General features: G+C 39.9%; 1 protein-coding gene across 1 annotated transcript in view; it reads right to left on the bottom strand.

Moving 5' to 3' along the window:
* Positions 1-210: 210 nt before the first annotated feature.
* Positions 211-21,449, bottom strand: part of LOC126473581 (nuclear pore complex protein Nup50) — a 41,281-nt gene continuing 20,042 nt past the window's right edge. The window contains exons 4-5 of the mRNA XM_050100726.1: positions 14,555-14,698; positions 211-861 (exon numbers count right to left, since the gene is read on the bottom strand). Coding sequence (XP_049956683.1) covers positions 552-861; positions 14,555-14,698 — 454 coding nt within the window. The 3' untranslated portion in view covers positions 211-551. The remainder of the gene's footprint in view (positions 862-14,554; positions 14,699-21,449) is intronic.

Here is a 21,449-nt window from a genome sequence, read left to right as displayed (position 1 = left end):
ACAGGTAAAGTTATCTAATTAGTATGTCTCTCATGATGTGAGAGAAAAAAAAGCAGACATTTCACTATAAAAGCTGCACACCTTATTTCTGAAAAGAGATTTGCGCTACACAATGGCTTATACCAAAGTTTAATTTTCTCCTAAGAAAAGCAATTGCCACTCTTTAAAAGGATGTAGACATAAAGAAGCTGTAATACGGACTAAACATCATTTACAAATATAAACTTAAGAATCTTTATTCAAATGTCACAATAAAAAACATGAAACTTTTAAAAGTTTTCACTGTGTCAGTTTTTTCTGAATATGCAACATGTTATTTACAATAAAGTCTTAGAAAAATGAGTGTGTATTTTTAACACACGCAAGGAACAGATGCTTGACTATTCCAGTCAAGTCAAATACACATGAAACTGTATCATCATCCTTTAGTTCTACAAAAGACTGAGACAATACACACTTTTTGTAAGAAAAGTCACTCACAAGTTTCCTAAAAATGATCATTTTGATTTATTAAGAATCATAAATACGTCTAAATGTGGTGAGCGTTCAGATTATTTGATGTGTTGTTTCAATGTTTCTAGGAGCTTATCTGCATCTTCAGCTGTCTTAACTCTTAGGAGGACCGGTATTGGAGGTGGTTCTGCTTCAGGTGTAGGTACACACACTAACATCACATTATTGGTCCCCATTCTCTGCAGAGGCATAGACTGGAAGAGGAGAGTGTTGAGCAGCACATTGCCCAGGCTGGTATCTGCACGTACTAGCAGTTGTGTCTTGGCACCACCAGACACTGGTTTCAGGAACAACGTGCCAACACCGCGGTCCTGGAAAGACCCTCCTTTTTTTACAAACACCTTGCACCTGAAGAAAGAAAATACATGAACACTTATGAAATTAATAATGTAATAAAACATTTAAAAATACTTTAAATGGAAAAGATTAAATGGCTGTTACATGGTCAGTTTTATTCTTTGGAACTCCATTCACAAATTCTAGATAGTACCTTAACACTCCTCCCTTTTCTGTCCGTCACTGCAAGTGCTGTTTCCTCATGTTTTCATGCCATTTATCAACCTTCCTTTGGACTGTCTAGGTCTTTTCTTATTTCTTGAAATCTGGCAAAATACTTCCTTGGCCCACCTACTATCGATTCATCAGGCTTTATGCCCCACCCACCTGATTTTATTTTTCCTTGTAGTCTTGATAAAATCAACCACTTCAGTCTGCTCCCTATTCCATTTCTTTGTCACTCCCGCCGCCACCCATTTATTCGTAACATACTTCTGTCTATTACTCACTGAGCAAATGTGTGTATTTGGAATGGTTTTCAACATTAAAACTCTCAATCACACTTCAAAACTGGTAATAAAATTTATGGTAAACTGTTGTTATCATACCCAATAAAACTTAAATTTTCAAAAGCCTAAGAAGTTTGACAAAAACACTCCACAGGCCTCTTTCCTTTTAAGTTTATTTATTTTGCTGTCTGTCCAGTCCTCATCTTCAACTACCCTAATAATATAAAAAAATTTCACTGCTAATTGTGAGCAAGCACATACATGCATCAATCGTACATTGTACGAGGTGCATTCAAGTTCTAAGGCCTCCGATTTTTTTTTCTGCGACTGGAAAGAGATAGAAACATGCGCATTGTTTTAAAATGACGCCGCGTTCATTGTCAATACGTCCCAGAGATGGCAGCACCGTACGGCAGATGGAATTTTACCGCCAGCGGTGAGAATGAGAACCGTTTTAAATAGTTAAAATGGTGACGTTTTCCTTACTTGAACAGTGTGCAATCATTTGTTTTCTGAATTTGTGTGGTGTGAAACCAATTGAAATTCATCGACAGTTGAAGGAGATATGTGGTGATGGAGTTATGGATGTGTTGAAAGTCCGTTCGTGGGTGCGACAGTTTAATGAAGGCAGAATATCGTGTGACAACAAACCGAAACAACCTCGGGCTCGCACAAGCCGGTCTGACGACATGATCAAGAAAGTGGAGAGAACTGTTTTGGGGGATCGCCGAATGACTGTTGAACAGATCGCCTCCAGAGTTGGCATTTCTGTGGGTTCTGTGCACACAATCCTGCATGACGACCTGAAAATGCAAAAAGTGTCATCCAGGTGGGTGCCACGAATGCTGTCGGATGACCACATGGCTGCCCATGTGGCATGTTGCCAAGCAATGTTGACGCGCAATGACAGCATGAATGGGACTTTCTATTCGTCGGTTGTGACAATGGATTAGACGTGGATGCCATTTTTCAATCCAGAAACAAAGCGCCAGTCAGCTCAATGGAAGCACACAGATTCACCGCCACCAAAAAAATTTCATGTAACCACCAGTGCTACGAAAATGATGGTGTCGATGTTCTGGGACAGCGAGGGCGTAATCCTTATCCATTGCGTTCCAAAGGGCACTACGGTAACAGGTGCATCCTACGAAAATGTTTTGAAGAACAAATTCCTTCCTGCACTGCAACAAAAACGTCCGGGAAGGGCTGCGCGTGTGCTGTTTCACCAAGGCAACCACATCGAGCTAACGTTACGCAACAGTTTCTTCGTGATAACAACTTTGAAGTGATTCCTCATGCTCCCTACTCACCTGACCTGGCTCCTAGTGACTTTTGGCTTTTTCCAACAATGAAAGACACTCTCCGTGGCCGCACATTCACCAGCCGTGCTGTTATTACCTCAGCGATTTTCCAGTGGTCAAAACAGACTCCTAAAGAAGCCTTCGCCGCTGCCATGGAATCATGGCGTCAGCGTTGTGAAAAATGTGTACGTCTGCAGGCCGATTACGTCAAGAAGTAACGCCAGTTTCATCGATTTTGGGTGAGTAGTTAATTAGTAAAAAAATCGGAGGCCTTAGAACTTGAATGCACCTCGTACTCAGTTGTGCTGAAAATGGTGATGTGGAGGTTTCAAAATAAGAGCAAAGGGATGTAATGCATTCCTGACAGTGGAAGGAGTGCAGGGAATGGAAATTATTAAACAATGGCTCAGCTGTGCATAGAGCAGTGTGTATGCGTTGCAAGGATCAAAGTGGATGACACTGGCCAACAACACATGATCTGTAATGCCACATCCCATTCCTGATGCTATTATCCAGCATGTAGATGCCCTCATTACTTAAGACCAGCGAGTTATAGAAGCACTCATTACCCCAGATGTCAAACTGAGCAATGGAATTGCAATGAACGTGCAGTGCTCTCTGTACACATGTGCCATTCTTCAAAGAATTTCCATTCCCCATACTCCTTCCGCTGTACGGAAATGCACTACACTTCTTGGCTCTTCTTTTGAAGCCTCCAGTTCACCATTTCCACCATGACAGGGTGCAGTGGGTTCCTAATGCATTTAAGTTTTCCCTTTGTTGTCACATGGGTGTATGCTCATGTTCCTCCAGTGACAAGTTTGGGGCCTCAGTTCTCTTACACAGAACACACCTTCTTCCTTAGGCATTGCCATAATGATACCTGCAGCAGTTTTCATTTCACATCCCCTGGCTTGTTTTCTTTTTGAATGCTCCTTATATATTCCATCAAAATCTTGTCTGAAAGTTATTTCAAGTTCTGAATTTCTCACTTTGGTGGTGGTGATGGACACTACAACACTGATAAGCCAAAATATTACAACCATTATCCTCTGCATGACTGAATGCTGCCTGGTCGCATCATGATCACGCGATGTGGAAAGTCAAGTATGTAAGTGGATCAGTGATGAATGGGGAGTCATTTTAAAGATGATGCAGGGCAGAAATGGGAAAATCCATTGCTGTAAGAGACTTTGACAACTCCGAATCAGTGAAGTTGTTCAGCTGTTCACATGCTACTGTTGGGAGCATCTATGGAAAGTGGCTGAAATATGGTGACACTGTGAACAGGGATCAAGGTGTCGGACGTCTACCCACCCATCACAGAATGTGGAGGTCGAAGGCTTGCCCACTCTATAAAGCAGTGTGCAGTGATCCGAGGCATACTCGATGACAGGGTACAATACTGGTGCAGACAAGTGCTTTGGAGCACACTGTGCAGAGCACATTGTTGAACATGGAGACCCGTAGTAGATGGCCCCTACTTTTTCCATATACAATTAGGATTGCAGTCAACGTGGGATCGTCGACAACGGATCATTGATAAATGGAAACGTGTCATCTCATCAGATGAATTGCATTTCTTTTTACACCAAGTCCATGGTTGTGCTTGGATACACTGTCATCCAGGTGAACAACTGCTCTAACCAGGCAATGTTCCACTGACAAAGGCTGGAGGGGAAGTATTACACTATGTGGCACATTCACCTGGCCTTCCACGCGGCCTGTGGTAGTAATGTAAGGCACCATGACAGCTTAGGACAACATAGACATTACTGTAGACCACCTCATCCCTTCATGTTCCCCAAAGTGATGACATCTTCCAGCAGAATAGCTATCCTCATCACAAGGCCAGAATTGTGCTAGAGTGGTTTGAGGAGCACAGTAGTAAACTTGAGATGATGTCTTGACCATCAAATTCACCTGATATGAATGCAAAGGAAACACCTGAGATGCTATCGGGTACCAGCTCTCCTTCCATAAACCATACCCTGTGAACACATCTGCATCAGTATCTGGCGCCATGTACCTCCAGAAACCTACTGAGGCCTTATTGAACCCATACCTTGGACAAACATGTTATTAAGCCAATTTTCCTTAAGTTTTGGTTACTAGTGTATACCCTACAGTATATTAACTCCTGTTGAATCAAACGTTTCTTCCCCACAGGTTGCTACTGCAGATTTAGTTGAAAGGATCAAAAGCTACTCAAAATCTATTAACCCAAGAGAAAATGGTAATTTTTCTCATGGCTCCATTCCATAATTTCATTCAGTGTTCCACTTCTAAAGCTGGTGTGCCCCTTTGTTTAACTAAACTCCAGTGTTACCTCTTATAATAGTTTAGGTGAGTACCTACTATATTACGGGAAGAGAAGCTGCCTAGCTTTCTTGTCTTGTCTGTCTCACTTCTTGTGATGTAGACCAACTGCAATGTTGCTCAAATCTTAAGGGGCTGCCTTCTTCTGCACATATTCTGTAAATCTTGGTAATCTCCTTTTGCATTACTCTGTCTTCAGCTCTAATCATTTCTATCAAAACACCATTACTTTTAAATTAAACAATTAACTGAGGCTCTGTACGCACATTAAAAAAAACATTATTTTTGATGTATTTCCTTTCCTCATACCTTTGACGGCATCCTCCTAGAATGTCATTATTTCACTATCTGTGTTTCTCATTTATCTCCTGACTTATACAAATATTTAAAGAAATCTTCAACTGCATGTAAAATTTTCTTTATATTGCCATATGCCATCTTAAGTGACAAAATGCAATGCCTACCCAACAATGATTCTATTTATTTTCTTCTGGAAAAAAAGTCTTGCCCCAAAAAGGATTATTTTTGGCCTAGTCTTGCATCAAAATCCTCAGTTTGCTTACACTACATCTCACATGAGTGTCATCTCTGCTCTGATTCTGTGTAACAAAACTTCTGTCCTGATTTTCATTCAATTTTGTCTTCCAATTTTACTGTGCTTCTGATAACCCTACTACATCCCACGTCAACTTATCTAATGCCCCCACTAACCTATATTACATCTGAACTGGATACAAGAACACAAAGAACTGAATATCTAGATGAAAATTACAGGAAAATTAGTAATCACTTATTACTATCACTGGTGACAATCCTTCTAACTATATGATAAGCAGTGGAAATAGCAGGAATGTACAGCACATCCAGGTTACCATTTACAATACTTGTTTTGTACTGTCCAACTACTTATTAAAGTACTGTTGTGTGATGCAACTATGAGTATGTAACTGTTCAGATGTCTACTCTGTTAGTAACACGAAAAAGGCTTCTGACATAAAGTGAGCATTAGAGATGAGTTAATACTTTAACGATGTAAAATTAACTGACAATTGCACAAAACAACAGCTCAAGATGCTGTACATGAAAATAACAACGGATAATGCAAATGCAAAAGCAAACAACCTTTTTAAAGGAGGAGAAGTAGACGGAAATACAACAGAAGTAAGTTAACAACAGGAAAATGAAATGGAAATAGGGTAAAAATTGTCAAACTGCTAAGTGAGAAAGTAAGTAATAATAAAAACATATACTACTTCCACGAATGAGTCAGCAAAAAATGCTAGAACGATTCATGAAAAGTGGTAAAAAGAGGCATTGATTCAGATGAAGACACATTCATTCCATATGAAATAACCCCCCTGAAGCAATTGTTCCACATGAATGAAGTTTCATTCACATATTAGATGGGGTGAAAATTGTTTATGGTCATAATCAAACGGTAATATGCATGGAGACTGATTATACTGTCTACCCTCCCAAGCTACAACGATCTGCAATAATTCAGAGATGATCACAGTGAATGTTGATGCCATTTTGGGATACAGTTTCAAGCTACCAACACCTGTTGTCACAAGTGGTCAAGGGTTGTTGCTTGTACTGCTGACGAGAATAGATGGCTTCCCACAATGCTGAATGGAGGACTGCTCTAGCGATTAGGTTGTCGCTGTAGTTGCCAAATAGTAAGGAACACCTATTGGACGTTCCAAGAAATAAGCACATTGCTTTCCTGTTGGAACAACACGTTTCCCTGTTGAATAAAAGGTAACGTAATTGACAATGTTATGCATATAAGCTGCACCAGTCAGCGTTCTCTCAATGAATTCCATGTGTGTGGTAATTAAGTGTAATGCTGTGGGAACCACAGCATTACACTTAAAGTTGATCCTCAATGTTCTTGACAGATAAACTGCAAGAGCTGCCTATCTTGTGATCAAAACCATACTAGCAAACGATCATCACTGACCTCAAGATAGCATCTGCACATCACTTAACACAACTTCCTCTTTAAGCCCTCTAGTTGCATCTTTTGGTACACCATCAGAGGTGCCTGCACAGTGATAAAGTGCAATAGGTAGTTTGGCAAGCGGCATCAACTTCCACCAAATGGTTTCTCATGTTCCTGAATGGCACTGGATGCAACACTGGTCCTAATTTATGAGATTGTGACATAATCAGCAATAGGGTCTCCTATGGCACAGCAATTGAGGCATAAATCTGTATGCTGCTATCACCTGGAGCCTTGTGCACATTTCAAGGACTGTTGTACCACTGATACACTGTAACATGTTACATCCTACACATTAGGCAATTCAAAATGTAGGAAACGACAGATTGCTACTTACTGTAAAGAAGACATGTTAAGTTGCAGACAAGCACAATTAAAGGACACTTCCACAAAGCTTTCAGGCACAGCCTTCATCAGCAAAAAAGAAACAGAGAAACACGCACCATTCACACAAACAGGCACACCTCACCCACACGTCCGCCAACTCCAGCAGCTGAGGCCACAATGCCATTGCCTGTTTGTCTGTATGAATGGCTCAAGTTTCTATGTTTCTCTTTTGCTGATGAAGGCTGTGGCCAAAAGCTTTGTGTAAGTGTCTTAACTGTGCCTGTCTGCAACTTAACATGTCTTCTTTACAGTAAGCAGCAAACTATCTTTTTTACACTGTCGATATTCCTATGTGGATTTTACATTAGGCAATTCCTCAGATGGAAAATCCAACCTGCAAAAGACTAACAATAATATCTCACTGAAATCCAGTTAATTGCAAGTACTCATTGCCATCATCCTGCAATGTCTACTATTCTTACTAATTTAGTAGATACTCTGAATAGGTAATAACTCTTGCTGCTGTTATGGTCTCAAGTACTTTGAAGCTCAAAACACTTTATTCTTACTCTGTCCAACAAAAACCACAGAATCACTGAATTTACAAGCCCCATCAATTTCTACACCAGATGTGTGAGCTGCCACACATGCAAGCAGGGGGGAGCCTGTGGGCACAAGTGGGGAGAGCTGGGTGAACAGCTGGTATGGGGGCAGTCAGGGGCAGCTAGCACACGGTCTATGTGAATGTACGCCCAAAGTTGAGTGGTGGTGAGCCAAGTTCGTGAAGTGGTTTGTGTCTGCACAGAACATGTCCAGTAGGGCTATTGGTGTGTAGCTTACCCCAACTCCAGCTCCCCTCGAGTGAGCTAACAGGCAGGTGTCGGCACCTGTGCCCCCTTGGGCAGCATTGGAACAGCTTGTTCTACACAATTCACAAGAGATTTTTATTTTGCACTGGTCTATATTAGTAGTAAGAGAAGACAAATGGTACTATTTAAAGACTGAAATGGAATTATTCTGAAGAATGCATTGAAGACATTAACAATGCAAAACTTGTAAGTTTGAACAGTTCGATGTGGACCCCTAAACTCGCAATCTGGAGATGTTACTATTTCAGAGCCCTATTTAATCTTTGAGAACAGATGATAAAGAATAGCAGTGGAGTGAAATTTTTGTCTGTCAGTACTCTAAGTTCAGAAACTTGGCCTCTAACAGGACAAAGGTATCAAACTGCACCCTGAATATGGAAGTTAATAGGAATATAAAAAAAGGGAGGAAGGTTTATCTGTTTAGCAAGAGTAATAGAAGGCAGATTTCAGACTACCTAACAGATCAAAACGAAAATTTCTGTTCCGACACTGACAATGTTGAGTGTTTATGGAAAAAGTTCAAGGCAATCGTAAAATGCGTTTTAGACAGGTACGTGCCGAGTAAAACGGTGAGGGACGGGAAAAACCCACCGTGGTACAACAACAAAGTTAGGAAACTACTGCGAAAGCAAAGAGAGCTCCACTCCAAGTTTAAACGCAGCCAAAACCTCTCAGACAAACAGAAGCTAAACGATGTCAAAGTTAGCGTAAGGAGGGCTATGCGTGAAGCGTTCAGTGAATTCGAAAGTAAAATTCTATGTATCGACCTGACAGAAAATCCTAGGAAGTTCTGGTCTTACGTTAAATCAGTAAGTGGATCGAAACAGCATATCCAGACACTACGGGATGATGATAGCATTGAAACAGAGGATGACACGCGTAAAGCTGAAATACTAAACACCTTTTTCCAAAGCTGTTTCACAGAGGAAGACCGCACTGCAGTTCCTTCTCTAAATCCTCGCACAAACGAAAAAATGGCTGACATCGAAATAAGTGTCCAAGGAATAGAAAAGCAACTGGAATCACTCAATAGAGGAAAGTCCACTGGACCTGACGGGATACCAATTCGATTCTACACAGAGTACGCGAAAGAACTTGCCCCCCTTCTAACAGCCGTGTACCGCAAGTCTCTAGAGGAACGGAGGGTTCCAAATGATTGGAAAAGAGCACAGATAGTCCCAGTCTTCAAGAAGGGTCGTCGAGCAGATGCGCAAAACTATAGACCTATATCTCTTACGTCGATCTCTTGTAGAATTTTAGAACATGTTTTTTGCTCGCGTATCATGTCATTTCTGGAAACCCAGAATCTACTATGTAGGAATCAACATGGATTCCGGAAACAGCGATCGTGTGAGACCCAACTCGCCTTATTTGTTCATGAGACCCAGAAAATATTAGATACAGGTTCCCAGGTAGATGCTATTTTTCTTGACTTCCGGAAGGCGTTCGATACAGTTCCGCACTGTCGCCTGATAAGCAAAGTAAGAGCCTACGGAATATCAGACCAGCTGTGTGGCTGGATTGAGGAGTTTTTGGCAAACAGAACACAGCATGTTGTTATCAATGGAGAGACGTCTACAGACGTTAAAGTAACCTCTGGCGTGCCACAGGGGAGTGTTATGGGACCATTGCTTTTCACAATATATATAAATGACTTAGTAGATAGTGTCGGAAGTTCCATGCGGCTTTTCGCGGATGATGCTGTAGTATACAGAGAAGTTGCTGCATTAGAAAATTGTAGCGAAATACAGGAAGATCTGCAGCGGATAGGCACTTGGTGCAGGGAGTGGCAACTGACCCTTAACATAGACAAATGTAATGTATTGCGAATACATAGAAAGAAGGATCCTTTATTGTATGATTATATGATAGCGGAACAAACACTGGTAGCAGTTACTTCTGTAAAATATCTGGGAGTATGCGTACGGAACGATTTGAAGTGGAATGATCATATAAAACTAATTGTTGGTAAGGCGGGTACCAGGTTGAGATTCATTGGGAGAGTGCTTAGAAAACGTAGTCCATCAACAAAGGAGGTGGCTTACAAAACACTCGTTCGACCTATACTTGAGTATTGCTCATCAGTGTGGGATCCGTACCAGGTCGGGTTGACGGAGGAGATAGAGAAGATCCAAAGAAGAGCGGCGCGTTTCGTCACTGGGTTATTTGGTAACCGTGATAGCGTTACGGAGATGTTTAATAAACTCAAGTGGCAGACTCTGCAAGAGAGGCGCTCTGCATCGCGGTGTAGCTTGCTCACCAGGTTTCGAGAGGGTGCGTTTCTGGATGAGGTATCGAATATATTGCTTCCCCCTACTTATACTTCCCGAGGAGATCACGAATGTAAAATTAGAGAGATTAGAGCGCGCACGGAGGCTTTCAGACAGTCGTTCTTCCCGCGAACCATACGCGACTGGAACAGGAAAGGGAGGTAATGACAGTGGCACGTAAAGTGCCCTCCGCCACACACCGTTGGGTGGCTTGCGGAGTATCAATGTAGATGTAGATGTAGAACACATTCAGGAACAAAAGAAAAAAATCGTAGGACAAACTGCATGGAAACCTTTGAGGGCATTATGAAATATCTAAGGATCGAAGTGGTGAAGACTGCTGGTCTCACTTGCGGCATCAAAGCAAAGCTCACAATTTGCAGCATCATACCCAGAATTGATTGGGGTCCTTTGGTTTGTAGCCGAGTGGAGGGTCTCAGCAACAGGCTCTGTCCATTCTGTGACTGTCATAGCTGCAGATTTCTGGACCTGTATTATAGGGTGCAGGGTTGTAGGGCTCTGCCATGATATGTCAGAGGTGCACTACACAAACGAAGCAGTGGACACCAGCAGGTGATACACAGAGAATGAAATCACATCTTGTACAGAGCAGACACCCTTCGACTGTCAACATTTTAACAGTAAATCGCCACATTATTTGTAAGAAGGTTACCAAATTTACTGCCCTCTAGGGCATTGTTTCTAGTGAAGTTGAATTTGAGTGTGACAGTGAAGTTATCTGGAAGCGTATAACACATCTAGGTTAAATCAAGTTAATTGCTGGATGTTCTTACCGACACCTGATTCCACTGTGACAGTTTTAGAACCAGTCAAGGGAAGTCTACGGTCAGTATCACAGAAACACCCAGATCATACAATATTAGTTGGAGCTGGTTTTAACCTACTGAGTATAGGTTGGGTCGTCTACGGATTCATTACAAGTGGTACGGAAAGACAAGCTTGTGAAGTGCTCCTGAATATGTTTTCCGAAAACTAACTTGAACAACTATTTAAGACAAGCCACATGCACTGGAGATATTTTAGGCCATGTATCAGCAAATAGGCCATATCTTATCAACAATGTCAATATACAGACAAGGATTAGTGGATCATGAGGGTTACTAAAGTTGATAAACCTGTCAAGAGGCTCATGGGAGAGTGCAAAAAAAAAAAAAAAAAAGAAAATAAGCTGTTGTTAGCATCTCGATTAGACAATGAGTGGAAATAATTTAGCTCCACTACTAAAGACCCAGAGGGACTGTTGGGAAGATTTAAACTGACTGTAAATAGCACTCTGGAAATGTATGTGCCAAGTCAATTAAGGACGGAAAGGACCCTCCGTGGTTTAGTAACAAAATTCGGAAAACGCTGAGGAAATGCAATTTGTTGCACTCTCGATTCAAAATAAGAGCGCGCAAATGTGGACATGCAAAAGTTAGTAGAAATTTGTATGTGTCTGTAAGAAGAGCAATCCATGAAGCATACCACAAGTCCCACTGTGATACTACAGTGAAGGATTTTGCAAAGAAAGTGAGAAAATTCTGATTATACATACAACCTAAGTCATCTGCCCAGTCAGTCATCAACCAGTCTGGGATGGCAATAGAACACAGCAACAGGAAAGCTTAAGTTTTAAATTTCATATTTAAGAAATCATAAACACAAGAGGATCGTACGACCATACTATCATTTTACTCGTACAGACTCCTGCAAGGACGACATAGAAATTGACAACTGTGGCATAGAGAAGCAACTAGAAGAATTGAAAACAATTAAGTCACCAAGTCCAAATGGACTCCCAGTTTGGTTTTACAGAGGTATTGGCCCTTTACTTAGCCTCCATTTATCACGAATCTCTTGCCCAGTGAAGAGCCCCAAGTGAATGGAAAAAAGCGCAGATGACTCCTGTATACAAGAGAGGTAAGAAAACTGACTCTAATAATTACAGGCCAATATCCTTAACACTTGTTTGCTGCAGAATTCTTGAAACATTCGGAGTTCGAATTTAATAAATTTCCTCAAGACAGAAAAGCTCCTGTCCACAAATCAGCACAGATTTAGAGAGCATTGCTTGTGCTAAGCTCTGCTTGCCCTTTTCTCACGATATCATACAAACCATGGATGTAGGGCAACAAACAGACTTAATATTCCTAATTTCGGGAAAGCATATCATATTCCTAGATTTCCGGAAAGCATTTGACACAGTGCCCCACAGCAGAGTGTTGACAATGGTTTAGGTTCCAGATGTGCGAGAGGCTCTGAGACTTTATAAGTAATACAATGCAGTATGCGGTCCTCGATGGTGAGTGTTCAACAGAGGCAAGAGTATCGTCAGGCATGTCCCAGGGACAAAAACAGAACAGCGGAATTTAGAGCAATGTTATGCCACCAAGATTTGTGTTAAACTTGGGCAATCCCCGAGTGTGGCCTCTGAAAAGGTGTAACAGACCTATAGGGAATTCCTTACCGAGGTTTGCACACGAAAAAGGTTTGTGCCAAAACTGTGCTAAAAGCTCCACACCCCGCAACTGAGCAGAAGGGCAATCTAAGAAATGTGTGCGCTGACCATCTTGACAGGACTGACAATGACCATCGTGTGATCACAGCTGATGTATCAGGGATTTTTTAGTACACTCCTGAAAAGGGGGCAAAGTGGGGAGCGACACAGTGAGACATCTCCTCAACCAAAAGAAGTTCGAATAAGCAAATCAAAGATCAAAACTATGTCAATTTGCTTTTTTGACAGTAGGTGTATAGTGCTTAAAGAATTTGTTCCTCTAGGACAAACTGTCAAAAGTGTTTTACAAAGATGACCTTGGAAAGCTCAGGAAAAGGGTGAAGTGAATGAAGCCGGACACTGCAGACAAGGGGATGCTGTATAGTGACAATACCACGTGTCACAAAGCCAGTTCCATCACAGAATTTTTGGTCTCAAAAGGCATTCCTGTTATTCCTAAGCACCCCTATTCACCTGACCTGAATCCTTGTAACTTTTCTTTTCCCAAAATTGAAAAATGTCTTAGGGACGTCATTTTGGGTCTCTCAAAAGAACATGACTGAGTTGCCAAAGGGACCTACTTTGAAGGGGATAATATTGTTGTTAGAAAATAAATAAAAACTTCTCACCATATAGCGAAGACGCTGAGTCGCAGATGATGTGCCTATCTGCAACTCGGCACCTCCACTATGTGAAATGGGATGGAATGAGCACATCAGGTTGGCAGTAGGGAAGGTGAATGCTCAACTTCATTTTATTGGAAGAATTTTGGGAACGTTTAGCTCGTCCATAAAGGAGACGGTGCACAGAATGCTAGTGTGAGCATTCGAGCATTTGGAGTCTCCACCAGGTCGGACTAAAGGAAGAAATCAAAGCAATTCAGATGTAGGCTGCTAGATTTGTTGTTCATTGATAAACCTTCACACAAGTATTACAGAGTTGCTTACTGAACTCAAAAAGGAATTCCTGGAGGCAAGACTATGCTTTCTGCAGGGCACTATTGCAAAAATTTGGAGGACTGGTAGTTGAGGCTGACCGCCAATGTACATTTCGATTAGGGGCCATGAAGATAGGATGCGAGTAATTAGGCCTTGTATGGAGGCTTTTAGGCAGCCTTTTTCCCTTATTCTACATGCATGTGGAATAGGAGAAAAAAATGACTACAAGTGGTACAAGGTACCCTCCGCCATGCACCATACGGTGGTTTGCAGAGTATGTGTATAGATGTAGAAGACCAGGAAAAAAAATCAAAGTGGAACTTAGTGAATGAATTAAGGAGGCAGATGAAGAAATAGGTTTACAAGGAAATAAAGACACACAAATGACAAGAGAAAATCCAAAACACGCAAAAAGCACCACTTGATTATAGGTGATTAATCTTGCACTAAGCTTAAAATCAAGTAAAAGCAGCATAATGGTTAAAAAAACTCAAATCAAATTTAACATCATTTTTTGTGAAATAAATATAGAACTACCTTTTCGAAGCAATGGTTAAGGTCTTAATAATAAGATTATCTGATCAGGTGTTTGTAACAATTCTAACTTTAAGGGGTCATACTGTGTATGTTTCAGTGGACTTCAACTAGCCTCACTTAATCTCGTTGCATAACATTTAGATGAACACATAACTGTATTATACTATACATTACAGTACTGATAATTGTATACCTTTGAGAGTATACTGCATCCTTCTCAACAACAGGGGTGAATTCTGCTTTGGGTGGCTCTTCGTTGTCATCTTTACCATCTTTGTCATTCTCACCAGATCCTCCCTCTGGCTTTGAAACATTTGCAAATGTAAATGGCTTCTGGCTGTGAATTCAAAGATTACAGAGACATATGAATTTGCACAAAAATAATCTTCCAGTCATCACTGCTCTTACAATACTTTTTTTTTTTAAATTCAAGTGTAAAAACATCAGAATAATAAAATAGTAACAGTACCTATGTTTTGATATTAGTTAACATCATAGAAGATTACTTAGCTAACACAAATCTGGCATTATAAGTATGTGTTTGCAAAATGTATTTTCTTTCCAACATATTCTACCACACAATATGCTAGCATATATAATGTGTCTACATTCATTAAAGTATGTTTTATGTTAATTTCCAATTAAAAAGTTAGGTCTTATTAAAATTCAATGGACAAAACCAGTACTGCCCTAGTAAAATTGGTTCAGTTCTTGCTGTTTACGGGGTTCTTGCACAAAATGTACTACCACAGCTACAGATGCCCTGAGCACAGAGTCATTTGTAACTTGGGATTTGTCTCATTTTAAGCCCCAGATGAAGAGACAATTCACCATCCACTCCAACATGTTTCCTGATGAGAGCAACATGACAGTCACTCCACCCTGTTTGGATTTTCACATATTTTACAGAGGAAATTAAAATAACATCTCCACATGGATCAGGAAATTGTTATGTCATTCAGATGTAATCAAAGAAATATTTCTTTACTACTCCCTAAGATGTGATCAAAGAAATATTTCTTTACTACTCCCTGCAAAGTGTCGCAACATATGATAAGTGGTTGTGTCATGCCACGAGCAGCAGACATTTCAAAATACAATTCTCACTTGGATAAACTTACAACTAAGCTTCATCACTGCTGAAATCAAAATTATCCCTTTTCCAGTGACCACAGAGGCACCACAAAACTGGATCCCAACTGGTGGTTGCAGCAACTCTGACAAAATGATACGCCAATAACAAGGCTGACAGACTTGTCCAGAGACTTCAATGTCACTCTGAAGCAGAAACCGAGTACCTCCCTGCTTTTGCCACTCCTTGACATCCTCTGAATCATCTCGCACACAATTTTATTCATAGTGGAATAGTTTACAGAGCTTCATCATGATCTCTTCTTTCTATTCTTATCTGTGACATTTCACACTCGCTACTCTGAATGCTGAGAAGTCATCTGCAGTTGGCCAGAAACAGAACTTATGCAAAGCTAATGAACTGCTGCTTATGACAGAGTGGCACCCTTCCGCCCCGACGGAAGCTGCCTTTGTAGCTAGCAGGGACACATGCTTCAATGACACAGTGAATCACATTGATAACACTGATGGTGAAGGCATTTGAGTGAATCTGGTTGTGTGTGCATGAGCCTCGAATGGGGGCACTGTTTTGTTGGGTAATGTTGACAACATTCAGAGCGAGCAGTATCAGGAAAGTAAGGAGGTGTATCAACAGCTGGCTGTAAACACACAGTGAGAAAGACCAAAAAGAATAAAAGGGTTGCCACAAGTTTCCCCTGACAAATTTGGAGATCTCAAGAGTAAGTAAAGGCGTAAGTTCACAAAAACATGTAAGGACGTTTGTGTTTCTAGTCGTGTTATTAACCCTGTAGTTTTGAACGAACAGAAAGTTGTTTTCTTTACAGGATTTATGATCTGGAGGGTTAGTAAACAGTAAATTACATAAAAGAAAGATTTTAGGTGAGGAATTTCTATTTTTATTAATGAGTTAACTCCAACTTTGAATTAACAGCAATCCCTTAATTGCTGACATTAAATCAGAAAAAATTGAAGAAAAATGAAGAAACATTCTATTCAAGAACTTTTCTTCTGTTGCTGTTACCTTACTTTTTTAGTTGCTTTATTCAATTTTTAAATACACATATGGCGAATGTTACACTGTAAAACACTCAAGTATAAATACTACAAAAATATCATTCTTCTCCAATGCAGAACAAGTATTGACACACACCGGTATGTCTATGATGTATTCTTAAAAACACAAATTTAACAAAGTAAAGAGTTGAAGTGTGTACAGAAAATTTTACATGGCTAAAATTGTTTTGCACCTAATAGCTATGGCAGTGACATGTTATGACATCATAATTTAAGAGAAACTTTTATGGCAGGACCCAATATTTAAATACAATTTATCATTCCAAAATTTCATACATCATACTGAACACTAATTTTAAGCTTCTGTCAATGCCTTTGGAGATAAAACATTTTCCATGGAATCAAAACTTTTAAACATATCTGATGGCATCAAATCATCATACAAATCAGAGTTCAAGAATTTAGTATGAACAGAAAACTGTTCATCAGATTAAAATCAATACCAAATTTTGTCAAAACTGCTTTCATATTTAAAGTGCTGAAATATTTCGATTCAATGAAAACTTAACACAAGTTTTGCCTTTCCATTAGGTGTTACAACATGTGAAAATTCAGTAATTTTCAGCAAATTAGGTGACACAGTCCTTTCATGTAAAATTCAAACAAATTTTAAACCGTTAGGAAACACACCACATGTATGAAATGAGCAGTCAAATGGTCCAGGCATTATATTCAGTCCTAAATGATCGAGTGTGTATTTTTACATAGCTGCAGTCCCAATAATTACCATATGGGACTGGAGCACTAAGCAAATGGAACAACTATATACAAGTGCTAAAGTAATATAACAAGACACACATATAATGGTTATCACATATTTTACTACGTGCAGGCATAGGAAATTTAAAATTTGTGCTTGAAGTTAACTTTAAGCAAATACTGAATGTTTAACTGCCCTATATAATACACAATGTATCTGAAAAGTCGCTACGGAAGAAAATAAGAATTTTTTAGCAATAATTCAAATCATAATAATAATACACAACCTTGAAACACATGGCAATTTGCCTGTGAATTAACAATATTGACTTGCCACTATCTCGTTTTTAAGTTTTGTCTCAAACCTTGTAAGTCATTTTTCAAATGGCGGGCTGAGGACAAATATTGCAGCAGGGATGAGCCCAAAAACTGTTTTTCAGACTACATCTTTCTTTCCACAGAGGATTATCAGTTGTCATGCACCTACCTGATAGATCAAAAGTGTCTACTGGTTTAGGACACAAACCTACACACATGTACAGGACCCCTATTGAACTTGGAAATCTGAGATAGGTACTGACAGACTGAAGCAGTGATGTATGTAACAACACATGCCTCAAAAGGCTGTGCCGTAAGAGGTTCGTCCACAAAATGGTTACGAGGCTCCTTCACAATTGAAGGAAATGGATTAACAAATGTTTTAAGACATGGCTTTAAATACTTTTTGACATCAGTTTGTGTCACATTTTTGTAACTAATTTCTTTATGAATTTTCTTTTCTTTGTGCGCAGTCTACATCTCTCACATAAACTGCCTGGCCATTATTTCCCTAAATTAAGATTGATTGTCAAGGGCTGTTTGCTATGGTCAAGATTCTGGCACTAAATATTACAAAAGGGTTTGGAAAAAATGGGACACAAACTAGAGTTATAAAACATGTATTCGTATCATGTCAAGCCTAGCAAACTGAGCATCAAAATGTAGACAGAGGTCTTTTCAGTAATCTTTTTCATTAGGTTTCATACCCTGGTAACACCTTCATAGGATTTATGAACTTTCCAGGCAAGATAATGCATCAGACGACACAAACATACAGGGTGACAATTATTGAACTACATGAAATAAAATCATCGTAACTTCTGAACACTTTGCATTAGGACATTCAAACCGCTGAGTTGGCCCCGGGGCATGATGGGAATTTGTATGTGCATTGTGACAAAACAAGCTGGGATCTCTCTACTTCCTCTCATCTTGCCACCTGCCTCCTTAAATTCATTTTATTTTCATTTTTGCCTAATTACCTTTAACATGCAAGAGTATAATCTGCATTTCCTTGAAAGAAAAAGGTTGGCCCTCAGTCTTAAATAATACACCACCAGGTCTAATTTTGTGCTTAGTTTTATGCATGTAATTAATTTCCTTATTTATTTTAACTATTCCTAGTTAATGTCTTTTGTTATAGGGTGAAATCAGTAATTGTTTCATGATTTAGATGCTATCGTTGACTTATAAACAAATATAAACTCTGTATTAATTATTAACATTTGGAAGAAGAACAACTAGAATTCTTAAAGTATTTATTTGACTCCATTCGAAAACATATTAGCAAAACCAGGCCATAACTAATTCCAAAATAATTACCAGGTTTGTCAAAAGTATTGTTAATTTCATTATTTAAACAAATACTTCAGCCTAGCCTTTGTGGTAGAATAAACTATTAAAAAGGAGGAATTTTTATGTATTCAGTTAACTGCATGAGTTGCATCTTAATTGTAATTTCTGTAACTTAAACATTGAACAGTGTACAGATTTGGTGCATATTACTGTGAGGATATATAAAGGACCGAGTTTTGGTCTCGAGACAGTCAGTCCACGGCCGATTTTCAGAGGGAAATTATGTACTGTTTCAAGTAACAATTTACCAGTGGAATTAGTGTAACACAAATAGGCCGTTTGCTAAAACAATGACAGTGCCTGTTCAATTGACAGTGTCACACATACCTTATTATACTCCAAGAACAGTGAACTGTGTGGTCAGGTATTTATTGCTCATAGATGTTCAACAGCAAACTATTGTAGCAGTATGCTGGTGTTTGCCTGCGATCTGGGACTTATCAAAGTTATCGATAGTGAACTGGCCATATAACTATGTAATATTGGCAGTTGTGAACAGTGAAAATAAAGGTCTGTGAAACGCAACTGTGCAACTGTTGGTTAAATCATTTATAGTCGTCAGTATTCAACTTCCAACCCCCATATTTCAGCCAGTATAACAATGCAGTACGTTGACACCAAGGACTATCAACGAAGAAACAAATCAGTTGAATGTCACAACATGCGCACGCCCCTTATTCTTGTCGACCTTTTGCACCTGAAAATGTCATGGTACAGTGTGGCCAGGCGTATGGTGTTTGTGAAGGCCTACTATGCGAGCAATAACAGTCCAACTGTGGCTCAAAGTAAGTTTTCAACTGAGTTCAAGCTGAAGACAACTAGTCCAAGTGTGCTAATAGTCAAGAATTTGATTCAAAAGTTTGAGAGAATGGGTAGTGTTCACGATGACTGTGTTGACAATGTTGGTTGCCCAAAACAGGTGAAAACACCTAAAAACATCGAGAAGACATGTGCCGTGTTTCAAACCAATACCAGGTAATCGATCAAATGAGCTGCACAACAAGTGGGAATCAACCGGGAGACACTGCGACAAATTGTTGTTTAAGACCTGCATCAAGTCCCATACCAAACTCAAACCCATCAGCCATTAAGCCCCAGGGCCATGGAATAGCAGTTGTGCTCTGCCACTATTGTCCACAGAATTGACAAACAGGATTTTGATGTGAATATGGTTTAGTTTAGCGACGAAGCCCATTTGGATGGGTTAGTCAATAAGAAAATTGGCGCATTTGGGGGACTGAGGAATCGCATTTCGCATCAAGAAGTTTCTTCACTCTCAACGGGTGACTGCATGGTGTGCAATGTCCAGTCACAGAATAATCAATGCAATATTCATTAATAGCATGGTGGCTACCAAGGGGTATGTGAATGTTTTAGAAGATGATTTCATCCCCATTATCCAAAGTGACCCTGATTTTGACAAGATGATGTTCATTCAAGATGGAGCTTGACCCCATCAAAACAGGACAGTGTTTTATGTCCTGGAGGAGCACTTTGGGAACTGCACTCTGGCACTGGGTTACCCTGAGGCCACTGGCATGGGCCTCGATTGGCTGCCATATTCTCCGGATATGAACAGATGCGACTCATTTTTGATGGGCAATATTAGAAACAATGTGTACAGAAATAATACCAAAACCATTACTGAGCTCGAAACAGCCTTTCAGGAGGTCACTGACAGCATCAACGTTCCACCGCTTCGTGGGCCAAATTTCGCTATTTGTCGGCGTCATATCATTGAAATGATGGCAGGCTATCGAACATGCCATAACCTAAATCTGAATATCTGCAGTGACTTTTACATGTTGAATAAAATGTGTGCATGCTATTTTTTGTAACTAATTTACGTTGTTTTTTCCATATAGTTCAATAATTGTCACCCTGTAACAGAAATATGTTGTATAAGACTAAAATTTTAAAAAATAGGAACAGCAATGGGATATGTTCAGTAACTTTTCTCTGCCAAATAATAATACTCTATTTTGTCAAACAAAGAATTAAAACCAATCAATGAAAACCAGTCAAAACTCCTTTGTGAGAGAAGCAAACTCTTCTTCGTTTCCACTCAGTACAGTGGCACTTTTGGACAGTATCTGTGGCTTTTTGGCCTCCAGTTCTTTAACTTGCTAGACGATGGACCTCTTTCATCTAGCTCTCCCAGCTGCTTCATCTTTATCACATTATTTAATGTTTAAAGCTTCACCATCTCCATCTCTAGCCTTGCGATAGTCCAGAAGCATTCTCTTGTTAACGTCAATCTTCACAACATCGCCATCTGATTTTAGGCCATCATATACTTTACATATAGCTACCAATGACTTGTTTTCTTGGTTGACTATCATTCACTCTTTATTAATGGGGGAACCTTGCTCTCCAAAGGCTAGCCCGTGGCACAAAACAAGAACCTTTCGAAGAAAGCTACACAAATGCAAACACGTGATATCTTTTTTTGTCATCAGTCTACTGACTGGTTTGATGTGGCCCGCCACGAATTCCTTTCCTGTGTTAACCTCTTCATCTCAGAGTAGCACTTGCAACCTACGTCCTCA

Source organism: Schistocerca serialis, chromosome 4 (genome assembly GCF_023864345.2).
Source record: "Schistocerca serialis cubense isolate TAMUIC-IGC-003099 chromosome 4, iqSchSeri2.2, whole genome shotgun sequence".
NCBI classification, from domain to species: Eukaryota; Metazoa; Arthropoda; class Insecta; order Orthoptera; family Acrididae; genus Schistocerca; species Schistocerca serialis.
The sequence above is the reverse complement of the archived record's forward strand: the minus strand, read 5'-3'. Positions and strand labels throughout refer to the sequence as shown.